Genomic DNA, 12,748 nt, shown 5'->3' on the forward strand with positions numbered 1-12,748 from the left:
TCAAATTCATCCACCGCTTTTATTTTAAAATTTTTTTTTTCTAATTAACACCCTGTATCTGCCACAAAAAAAAATTCATATTATTAAGTTTACGTCTACAATATTATAATACCACATTGAGACATCATTCATAATTTGGGTCATTTTGATCCACGGTTTTTTTACTATCTGGCAAAATAAAACTCAATTGAGCAAGAAGGGCGTGCGCGGGGAAGGGTACCTACGCGGGTGGGGTGCTTATTATACTTGCCGCAATATCAGCTGGCGACTGAGATCTTAATACTATCTCCTTTACCCTTGACCAACCAAGAGATGGCATTATGAGCTGTCTCGCCACTTAGTTTTGCGATACAGTGTATTTATTTCATTCGGAGGCATAATTACATTGTCTTATCAATCTTACCGTAGTAGGTATATAAATATAATTAAAAATAAACTGTAGGCTGCACTCCTCATACTGACCAACATTTGTGACGTTCCTAATCAAAAGGTACCACTTTCTCTGACAGGTTATTTGTATAAAGATATAATCAAATTTCGTCTTTATGGTAAACGACAAAGTGGTACCTACCTTTTGATTGAGAATGTCACATCAGCGACTTAAAAATTACTTTTTTTTCGATTTTTAGTAGACTTTTTAAGTTTATTTTAAGACGCAATTTATTGTGATTTTTGTTATGTTTAAGCGTGGCAAGCAACATTAATTACATTGATGATGATGTTCATTAAATACAATATTTTTTCATACTATACTGAACTGTCACCCTATACATGAGAATGAACAGCGCCCTCTTGACAATGATCATATATTAATGGTCAGGCTTTAATATGTGTCATAATTTAGTAAAGTCCCCTTTGTGGATTCTAAGTTTCCGAGTTACAGCAGTTTAGTGAAAGCGTTTTTTTTTTAAATATAAATTAAGGGTTGAATAAAGAGGAAAGAAAATTTGATTATTTTTGCGCTACGACGCACGGTTTAGGAGATACAGCCCTATAAAGTTTTTTTTATTGTTTTTTTCTTTTTTACATTGTGTTTTTTGTATATTACTTTGGGGTTTCATAAAGGGGAACGAAAATTTAATTATTTTTGCGCTACGACGCATGGTTTAGGAGATCAAGCCTAAAAAAACTCTTTTTTTTGCGTTTTTTTTTGTATAAATTAATGGTTACATAAAGGGGACCGAAAAGTTGATTATTTTTGCGCTACGACGCACGGTTTAGGAGATACAGCCCTATATAGATTTTTTTCTTTTTCTTTTTTACGTTTTTAAATCTTAATTAAGGGTTTCTTAAGGGGAACGAAAATTTGATTATTTTTCGCTACCATGCACGGTTTAGGAGATACATCACTAAAGTTTTTTTGTTGTTTTTTTTTCTTTTTTTTTTGTCATTGCGTTTTTTGTTATTACTCATTCATAAAAGGGAACGAAAATTTTATTATTTTTGCGCTACGACGCACGGTTTAGGAGATACAGCCCTAAAATGATTTTTTTCTCTTTTTTTTTGCGTTTTTAAATCTTAATTAGGGGCTTCTTAAAGGGGAACGGATATTGATTATTTTTGCGCTACGATGCACGGTTTAGGAGATACAGCCCTATAAAGTTTTTTTGTTTTTTTTTTTTTCTTTCTTTTTCTTGTGTTTTTGGATATTATTTTGGGGCTTCATAAAGGGGAACGAAAATTTTATTATTTTTGCGCTACGACGCATGGTTTAGGAGATACAGCCCTATAAAGATTTTTTTTTTAAATTTTGCGTTTTTTTTAATATAAATTATGGGTTGCATAAAGGGGAACGAAAATTTTATTGTTTTTGCGGTACCTCGCACGGTTTAGGAGATACAGCTCTATAAAGTTTTTTTTCCTGGTTTTTTTTTGTTTTTTTTTTTAAGTATTAATTACGGGTTTCTTAAAGGGGTTTTTTAAATTATTTTTGCGCTACGACGCATGGTTTAAGAGATACAGCCCTATAATGATTTTTTTTTTAAATTTTGCGTTTTTTTTAAATATAAATTATGGGTTGCATAAAGGGGAACGAAAATTTTATTATTTTTGCGCTACGACGCATGGTTTAGGAGATACAGCCCTATAAAGATTTTTTTATTGTTTTTTTCTTTTTTTCTTTTTTACATTGTGTTTTTTGTATATTACTTTGGGGTTTCATAAAGGGGAACGAAAATTTTATTATTTTTGCGCTACGACACATGGTTTAGGAGATACAGCCCTATAAAGATTTTTTTTTTTAAATTTTGCGTTTTTTTAAATATAAATTTTGGGTTGCATAAAGGGGAACGAAAATTTTATTGTTTTTGCGGTACCACGCACGGTTTAGGAGATACAGCTATATAAAGTTTTTTTTCCTGGTTTTTTTGTTTTTTTTTTAAGTATTAATTACGGGTTTCTTAAAGGGGTTTTTTAAATTATTTTTGCGCTACGACGCATGGTTTAAGAGATACAGCCCTATAATGTTTTTTTTTTTTAAATTTTGCGTTTTTTTTTAAATATAAATTATGGGTTGCATAAAGGGGAACGAAAATTTTATTATTTTTGCGCTACGACGCATGGTTTAGGAGATACAGCCCTAAAAAGATTTTTTTTTTTAAATTTTGCGTTTTTTTAAATATAAATTATGGGTTGCATAAAGGGGAACGAAAATTTTATTGTTTTTGCGGTACCACGCACGGTTTAGGAGATACAGCTCTATAAAGTTTTTTTGTTTTTTTTTTGAGTATTAATTACGGGTTTCTTAAAGGGGTTTTTTTTAATTATTTTTGCGCTACGACGCATGGTTTAAGAGATACAGCCCTATAATGTTTTTTTTTTTTTAATTTTGCGTTTTTTTTTAAATATAAATTATGGGTTTCTTAAAGGGGAACGAAAATTTTATTATTTTTGCGCCACCACGCACGGTTTAGGAGATATTATATCTATATATATAGCTATAATAGCTCTATAAAGTTTTTTTTTCTGGTTTTTTTTAGTTTTAATTAAGGGTTTCTTAAAGGGGAACGAAAATTTGATTATTTTTGTGCTACGATGCACGGTTTAGGAGATGCAGCCCAATAAAGATTTTTTTTGTTGTTTTTTTTCATTGTGTTTTTTGTATATTATTTTGGGGTTCCGTAAAGGGGAACGAAAATTTTGTTCTTTTTGCGCTACCACGCACGGTTTAGGAGATATAGCTCTATAAAGATTTTTTCCTGATTTTTTTTGTTTTTTTTTTAAAGTATTAATTAAGGGATCCTTAAAGGGGAACGAAAAATTGATTATTTTTGCGCTACGACGCACGGTTTAGGAGATACAGCCCTATAAAGATTTTTTCCTCTTTTTTTTCTTTTTTGCGTTTTTAAATCTTAATTAGGGGCTTCTTAAAGGGGAGCGAAAATTTGATTATTTTTGCGCTACGATGCACGATATAGGAGATACAGCTAATACAGCCCTATAAAGATTTTGTTTCTTTTTTTTCATTGTATTTTTCATGTATTACTTTTGGGTTACATAAAGGGGAACGAAAATTTTATTATTTTTGCGCTACGACGCATGGTTTAGGAGATACAGTCCTATATATTTTTTTACAATGCATGTGCTCGAAAAGTGCGTTTCCTACGGAGCCATATCGTGCGGAAAGTACTGCTTTTCCGCACTAGTGCTTTTTGTTTTCAATTTTTTTTTACAGTACATATGGTGCTACTTTCTCGCACTAGTGCGGAAAAGAGCACTTACCGTGCATATGTCGAAAGTTTAAAGGGCCATATGTACTGTAAAACGTACGATACACGTGCGAATAGGTAATTCGCAACTCGTGTCGATTTAAAACACTCCTTTTAATAATTAAACTTATTTGCCATGACATGTTTTTTTATTTACTCGCACAATGCATAGTAAAACATTGTATGATACACGTGCGTAAAGATGATTTCCGCACTTGTTGCATAAATAGCAATTTTTTTTTATCAAAGAATGAAAGAAAGTCACGGTATTAATAACCAAATTTTACTTTAGTGGTACCTTTTCCGTATCACTGTCACAAATGTATGTGGCGTTCACGTAAACGCGATATTTTTAAGATTTCCCTGCGCAATGTTGCCAGCTCGCTCGCAAATCAAACATGTACTTACAGTTCTTTTGCATAATGGTGACATTGTACAATATCTATGAGTTTTAAATAGGTAAAAGATAATTCGACGCATTCTTTGCTTGCTTGTTGCTTGTTGTTGTGTTGTTTGCGTAACTTCTTTGAATAAGTTGCGTTTATTTGCCGCACAGGCGAAGTAAACATGCGTTGCGTACGGCAAGGTCACGCCGCGGCCCCACCCTGCACGGCCTCCGTTGCCCATTCAGACCGCCCGCTAGCTTCGTTTGAACGCAAATAATATTTTTGTAATATTTGTTTATGCAGTGGATGCAAGTGACACAAATTCATACATCTTATTTATCCCGCATTTCAAATTAATAAGATGTAAACTCTAATATCTTTAATATTCTTTTGTAACGGTGACAGCCTGTTACAACAAAATCATCAAATATCTTATGAAGCTATGCCTTAATAAGACACAAAATTATTTAATGGACCTATTTAAACGATTAAATTCGACCTAAGTAATTTTTTTAACTCTAATTTTTTTTGTGTCATTTAGAATATTATGACATAGTATCAGATTGCAGTGGACGTAATTGACACAAACTATGTTTTCACACTAAAAACACTATCCTAAATGCAACACAGTTACATGTTTTCTCTCGAATATTTTTTCTCCAAGATAATTCAAAATAAAAAATAAATACCAGAAAATAACAAATTACTAGAAAAGCAAATTATATATATGACACAAAACAAAATGTAAGATTTACATCTTAACAAAGTATTCATAAGCGAAAACAGAATTGACTTTAATATTTTTATAACCTAGGGGTCAAAATATAGCCAGCGGTACAGGTCTATAAGGTACGAAAATACCAAAACAAAAAAGTCACAAATATTTACGCAAATAAATCGTACTTTTTTGGTCTGTCACTATTATTTCTACGCCATTTTAGCATATTTTTGAACCGCTCATACGAAAAGTACGTAAAATCGTACTAAAATGTGCGGTTTAGCCAAAAAGTACGATTTTAGTACGGTTTTGGGCGGAGTACGTTTTAAGTACGTATGCTATTCAAAAAGTACGTAAAATCGTACTAAAAGGTGCGATCTGGCAACACTTGAGCGACGTTTGCAGTGTGACCAGCTCAAAATTACAAAATCTACCAACGGTCTGTGCGGAAAGAAGAGTCAATTATTTCGGCATGTTTACAACCCGGTCACAATATCTGTGCACCTCGCTGGAATGTGGCGCCTCTCCCGCTTCCCCTGTCACCTCTCCGCGCACTCCCCGGTGCGCCCGGTGCGGTGGGGTGCGGTGCGGTATGACGTCACGAGGTCAGGTGCACAGATATTGTGACCGGGTTGTAATTATTTGGTTGATGTAATGCGAGCTATATAATTGCCTAAATTTAAATCCAAAGCCCATAAACATTACAGACTCACATTTATACATCATATTTAATTACTGAAACGTTGGACGGACGTATAAAATGTAAAATTTTATGAATAAATAATTGAATTGAATTGTTGGTTCAAACTATTTATATATATATATATATATATATATATATATATATATATATATATATATATATGTAATAGATTCTATATAAGTTGGACACCATGAATCTAGTATAACTGGATCGGTCATGAGGGGTGGGGGAAAATGACCGAACGGGATAGTCTTATGTATCTTTCAGTAGGAGTAGCAGAGAAAGCGCTGTTATTGTTTGTCCTTTTCATAGTTTCACTTTTCCACCGCTGCCACAACCGAGGTAGTGGCAAACAAATAAGTACGTGACATGTCATGTTTGTTCGTTGCTTGTTTAATTATCGTTGTTTTGTATGAAATTGTGCTTTCTCTTATGAAATATAGTGATGGTTAGCGTTTTGAATGCTTGAACTTTAATAAAATACTGGTGAATTGTTCTGTAATCGGCTGTAACAGCCGCTCTGAGCAAAAATATGAGATCATAACCTTTCACACGTAAGTACGGTATTTTACACCTTCCTCTTAACGCAATATGTGAGAATAACATCGTAAAATTACGTTACACTCAAAGCAATGTAGAATCAAACGATTTCAATAAAAATATCACAATTATTTACGCAAATTAACAAAACATTGTAAAATTATCCGCCCAAATTACGGAGGTAGGTAGGAGTCTGAGGTCAGCCATTTTTAAACTTCTTCTTAATTTAGCTGCATAACAATCATGTTAGGGATACCAGATGAAAATATCATAATTTTATGGGTAATTTTAACCTCGAAGTTTTTTCGTACTTCTAATTTCAAAAAATAAATAAACACATGTTGTGAAGATTAAATGTGGTGTACATTAATTGGTGTGAATCGATTTGTGATTTCTTTAAATTAAAACCCATAATACATTTTATTTTACGTTTTATTTACTAAACATGTTTAGTTTTGTACCACCTGCGCGAATTATAGGAGGCATTTCATTGTTTATACGCCTTAAAAGAACGGCCCATTGACATTTTATTTAACAATTTTTTAATACCGTCAAACAAGCTAACTTTGCCTCCAGGGTAATCGCCCCAACGTGATATCAAATATTGGGGTAATTTTTAGCAATATGGTATCCCCACGTTTATGACGTCATCTATGTCTATCCCTTACGGGCGCACGCGTATAGCTGGTCTATGTAATGCTAGGTCTATGTTGGACACACATTTCCGTCAGTAGACAAAGGCGGCAAATTCGAAATAATTGTTACAATCACAGATGACAACACGCTTAAAAATAGCTGAAGTATGCAAAAAGGAAGCCATCACCATCATGTATATGAACATGAACATACTATGAGTGCGAAAGAGGCAGACTACAAATGAAAAAAACGTGATCATTTTAAAGTTCGACAGTGGACGCCAACGGCTGGCGTTTATTTAAGATCTTGGCCAAACTATATATTCCGACTTACCCTAATATCCCACATACTTATGGTCACCCCAATTAGAACGAGATGCAAGGCTCTAGTTTGACTTCTCATGTGGACACACTTTTTGGCCAGTGTACTCGATCCGGCTTATTAATTCTACATCCGTGGTTACTTATGGTCACCCCAATTAGAACGAGATGCAAGGCTCTAGTTTGACTTCTCATGTGGACACACTTTTTGGCCAGTGTACTCGATCCGGCTTATTAATTCTACATCCGTGGTTTTGACAGATATAAAGATTCACATAGAGATATTCTAACGTCAGTACTTAAATATCTACGTATGCTATATAATATCTTGTCTATAAAAACATACTCTAGAAATCTCCAACACGTGGTTGTGGAATCTAAGTTTGCCGTCCATGATTTGCCTCAAGACGCGTCGCGTCAGATTTTAATGATTAGTTTCTGCCTTTAATCGCTTATTGACCTTCTTGGTCCGGTCAGTTTATCTCTTTCTCGCTTTCACTCATAGTGTGTCCTTAACGAACGTACAGCGAGCCACCTTCCACTCGATCGAACAGACCTCGGATACCAAGGTCTCGGTCCGGTCCGGTACGCCCGTCTATTAGAGTTTTAGTTGGTCACACTGAAACTGAAAATGTCATTTTCATCTGTCATTCTCTCATTCTTAACGTAGTGGGTGGTCTACATATTCTCTTTGCATCTGCCCTGCCATCCTGCCATTTGCCAATATAATTTAGTATTGATTGTCCGGATTGTTTATTGTTAGTTCTTTTTCGGCTTTCATTGTGTTTAATCCTTATTACATTTTCATCTATTCGTTTATTAACTATCAAAAAATAATAATACATAAGTTTACCTGTGTATTCCACCGTTGATATCGGCTTGTATACATCTCGATAGCGTAGCGTTGGTTGCTTCGTCAATACGGTCACAATCGGGTCACAGTGGTGATGAAGACGGAGCCCTCATGGGAGGGGGTGCGGCCCGCCCGCCCCTCCGACACACACGGTAACTCCTTATGCATTAGACGCTAACTGTACTGTAGTGCTGGTAGTTAGGTAGAGTCTTTTCAGTTTAACTTTGAAGAATTTTTCTCGTTTTGTCGAGACTGCGCTAAATAAATACGAGTGTTTTAAATCTCGAGTCCTTTATTAAGTCTTTAGCACAACTCGAAAGGAGCATCTGAATAAAGAATACTAGTTGCAGTAAAGAAAATAAGCGTTATAGTGCACCTAACACAAGAAATTCCCATTAAGACTTGAGTCTTGACCAACTCCGGCTGCCAAATCACTTCACTCACTTCACTTTTGTCATATAAAGATTTAGATATTTTGTACAATATACTAACGTTTATTCAAAGATCTTACTTACAACTAACTACATATAGCTGATACATTCACATCAATGTCCTGCACTTGGTCAATCATTAGTATTACATCACTTTCCTTTGATGTCAGACAAAAGTGATATAACCACAGGTCTTAATCTAAATTGAGGGAACTTTTTAAATATCATAGGCATAACTACAGTGATTTAGATATTTTGTAAACTTGTGCATTTCCTCTCAAAATGCACCATTTGGGGAAGTGGAACTGCTAATGAAGACCATAAAATCATGGCATGTTACTATTATTATGAAGTTGGTTCTTTTTTTGTTAAGGATTGTTTCAATTGTTTGCATATAATGAAGTCATATTCATCAAGTTTATTGTGCTTATAACAATGTGGTAAGCCATATACTAAACTTTTTTTTGTATAGCTACAGGCACCTGCAATAACAAAGGCCACCAAAATATCTGACACGATCTTATTTGTAGTCATAAGTGTGTGACATATTTTAGGAGCCTTGGAAAAGGTACATATTATTGAGTGTACATCCGGCAAAGGAAAAATTTAACAGCTTAGGTTAGGGTAAGATTTTAACTTGCGACCTTGAGAATGATAAAAGTTCCCTGCCCCTGTCTGTGCCTAATACTTAGTTTTGAATAAATCATTGATATTGTATGTTAGTATCGTACCATTTGATGGTTAAATAATTTTATGGTTTAGACTGACTTGTTTTAGTCGCTCGCTTGTTTTGTGTTTACTAATAGTTATTTGTGCAACAAGAGAGGAAAGTTGTTTTTTTTGCGAGCGTTTATTTTAAGCCCCGAGAAAGCGAAAGAATCATGAGCATAGCGAGCATAATAATACAGAGAAACAATGTACTAAAAAATAGACTAGACAAACTATGCTAACTGTGCTAAGTGAACTATGATTTAGACGTACCAGCATCAGCTGCCTGTCTAAAATGAAATAATAATAAATAATAATAATAAAAGTATGAAGTGGCAGTTCATGGCCTTCACTAAATTAAAAAGCTACTTTGTTTCACTCCCAGGAATGAGGAAAGTCGCACTTTCCTCACTCCAGGGAGTGACGAAAGTAGGCTTGTTCAAGCTGCTGAGGTGAAAAATTATTTAATGTTAGTATGGTATGTCTCACAACAGTTTAATTTCGATTGTTTTTAATGTATAGAGCCAAATTTTTATGATTTCTTCAAAATCATTTATTTTCATAGACTGATCTCATTAATCTGCACTCGTGGCACCCTATATTATTTGATTGCCTCTGTATACTCGTAAGGTGTAATAAAATAATAAATGAAACTTTATTTCAATTCAAATTCGATTCAATTATTGAAATAAATGAAACTTTATTTACTCTACAGACAACTGTTTTGAAATGTTAAGTTTAAATTTCACTTCTTTTTCTTCCCTAGACTCGTTCTGCGCAGTCACAGAGTCAGCTCCAATTCCAGAGGGAAACATGTGCCCAGACGTGACTCCGGATGCCGGTGTGAAGCCCGAACCAGTTGCACAGCTACATGCTGTTTACTTGCAGCACGAGGTCACTGACTCGCGAGAGGATGTTAATGTGAAGCTAGAAGACCCTGAGCTACGGGAGGATGTGAAAAAGGAACCGGGATCGGAGGATACAAACAAGTTGGGTGGAGTGGGAGTGTCGCAGCATTTGGAGTTCACAGATGACAGTGAGTGTGCTTGTTCCTTCACAGCAATAAGGTTCTCTGTGTTGTCTCCTCTCTAGCTATTATCATAAATAAATAGTAGGTGATTTAGGAGACATGTTACACAAATCGGCCCAGACCCACAAAGGTTGGGCTATCCGGCCTCTCAGCCAATGCGCCGCAAGCGCGTGGGGCGGCGGCGGTTGGCATACGACCGCCGGTTACCCCCATTACTCTCATAAGGGTACCTGTGGGCGGAGCGCGGCAGGCTCGGGGTCGTCTGTCGCCTATACTATACAAGGGTCCCTGCGTGGGCACTGTGGGCAGGCGCGCCGTGGCTGGGTAATTTTCCCAGAGTCGGGTCCGGAGTGCAAACAGCGGCTGGCGAGGTTGCGGAAGAGTACTTCGGCGTTCCTGTAGCCTCGCCATATAGCCCTGAGGCGGCAAAGAGGGAGTTTAGTGGGTGAACCACGGGTCTCATTAGCCTATATGGGAGTCCCACATAACCATCCCAGGCCTATCCCTGCGCCTGGGTGGTATGCGTAATGCATTCCCCCTCTATAAAAAAAAGGTATAGGTAATAGTTACATACTAGGCGACAATATACATACCTACTTACACTTATAGATAAATGCATACTTTTATATTTAGAACAAAATATCTGTGTTCATCAAACAACTAAATGCCCTTTCTGGGATTCAAACCGGGACCATCTGCTTTATAGGCCGGGCACTATTGGCACTACCGACTAGGCCAATGGCCCATCTGCTATGCATGTTAGTAAATTGATGATTGATTAATTCATAATAGCATTAAAGTGAGGTCTAATGGAAAATGCAAATACATAATTTAATCAATATTACAGGTGAAGCTGGCGGGAGCGGGATGGCAGATCCTCGTGGAAGCGGGACGGCAGACACATGCGAGAAAGAGACTGCTCAGGAGGCGGAACTAGAGCAGAGTGAGTCGAGAGATCTCATGAAATAACCCCACCCGACCCTTATAATTCTTGTTCTTGAAGGTCATTTTAAAGTTCTCATCCACTTAGCCACTTCTGCAGCTGACTAAAGTAAGAACGCCAAGAACAAAGAATTTTATACACTGACCCGCCATTTCCTATCTCTTTCAGACGCGCATAATTCAATAGCTCTCCCGCTCGCAGAGTGGCATTGACCGCCGGCATCGTCGGAGGGAGGGACACCAATATAATTATTAATTATATTGTGTTGCGATAGAAATAGGAAATAGTATCTCAATGTATGAAATACGCCGTGCGCGTGCGCGTATAGCGTCCATCCTTTAGTTTCGACCTTATTTCTGTGTTTGTTTTCAGAGTTGCTCGTCCTGCGTAAGGACAAGGACCGAGCGCGCTCCGCCAAGCAGGCGCGCGAACACACAGAAGCTACCAGCTACGCGTGCCTCATGTGCACTAGAACCTTCAAGTGTTTAACCACCTACAAGCAACATATGACTAATATGCACACCGGTGAGAAACCCTTCGCCTGCGAGTGGTGCGATTGGCGTTTCGACGATTTAAACGATTTTAAGAGACATTTAAGAACTCACAAGGGTTTGAGGCACTTCAAATGGAGAGCCATTTACAGAAAGTTTACAAAACTCCATAAACCTTTATAACATTATGCTAAATCGCTGTCATAGCGTTATATTTCATAGTTTTAAAAGTATCTATATTCATTCATACATAACATTACAATCATAACGAAATGAAACCCGTAACGTTGTATTATTTTTAAGATAGCGATGAAAATAACTCAATATTGTCTTCAATTGATACAAGAAAGTAATGGGTTTCAATATCGGGTTTATAACGTTATAGCTTTTGCCCGCGACTTCGTCTGCGTGGAGTTAGTAATTTGGGTATAATTAACGATTTCCCATACAAACTTCCACCCCCCTTTTCACCCCTTAAAGGATGATTTCTGGGATAAAAACTACCCTATGTCCTTCCCTGGGACTCAAACTATCTTTATACCAATATTCAACTGAATAGGTTCGGCGGTTTTAAGCATAAGGGGTAACAGACAGACAGACACACTTTCGAATTTATAATATTACTAGCTTTTGCCCGCCACATCGTCTGCATGGAATTGGTTCCAGTAATAAGAGTAAGTATAGCGCCTGGATAAAATCTAATGGCAATAATTTTGAACATAATATGCTTAATTGTTAACACCAATTAACAGGCAATTCATTAATTTTCTCATTTCCTCCCCTCTTTTCACCCTCTTTAGGGATAACTTCCGACATAAAAACCATCCTATGTGTCCTTCCCCGGGACTTTTAGTGGAAGCCGCTCGACTCCAATTACAAAGAAAAACCGCAAATCGATGTACAGGTTAGCCGTTTGGCACTCGCATACTAGAGGTCAAAACAATTTTTTTGACCCGCAGTTCCTTGTATGGAAAGTTTCCAGTTTTTTGTATGGAAATTGGAAATTTTTTTTTCAAAACCTATCGTGTGTGGTATCATACGGAAGGGCTTTTTGAGGCGATTCTAAAAATATATCACATGATTACATTTCGGCCATTTTTTTTAATTAAAACAAAAAGAATTTTCGAAACATACCAACGTTGGGCTCCTCCAGATACGATATGGCCAATTTATTTTTTGTACAATATACCACAAATGAGACGTGATATCCTCATGTCTAACCCCAAGAAAGCAATTTTGAAAATAATTACATTGTTTTTTTTTTTTTTTTAATTTTAAATTT

The 12,748-nt window shown here is 36.2% G+C and overlaps 1 protein-coding gene across 1 annotated transcript; it reads left to right on the top strand.

Moving 5' to 3' along the window:
• The first annotated feature begins 7,681 nt into the window (after positions 1–7,681).
• On the top strand, positions 7,682–12,430 carry LOC134753585 (zinc finger protein 354C-like). Its single transcript, XM_063689508.1, has 4 exons — positions 7,682–8,015; positions 9,769–10,038; positions 10,880–10,975; positions 11,348–12,430. The coding sequence occupies exons 1-4, from the start codon at positions 7,958–7,960 to the stop codon at positions 11,647–11,649; spliced, it is 726 nt and encodes a 241-aa protein (XP_063545578.1). The 5' UTR covers positions 7,682–7,957; the 3' UTR covers positions 11,650–12,430.
• Positions 12,431–12,748: the final 318 nt, after the last annotated feature.

Source organism: Cydia strobilella, chromosome 27 (assembly GCF_947568885.1).
Source record: "Cydia strobilella chromosome 27, ilCydStro3.1, whole genome shotgun sequence".
NCBI classification, from domain to species: Eukaryota; Metazoa; Arthropoda; class Insecta; order Lepidoptera; family Tortricidae; genus Cydia; species Cydia strobilella.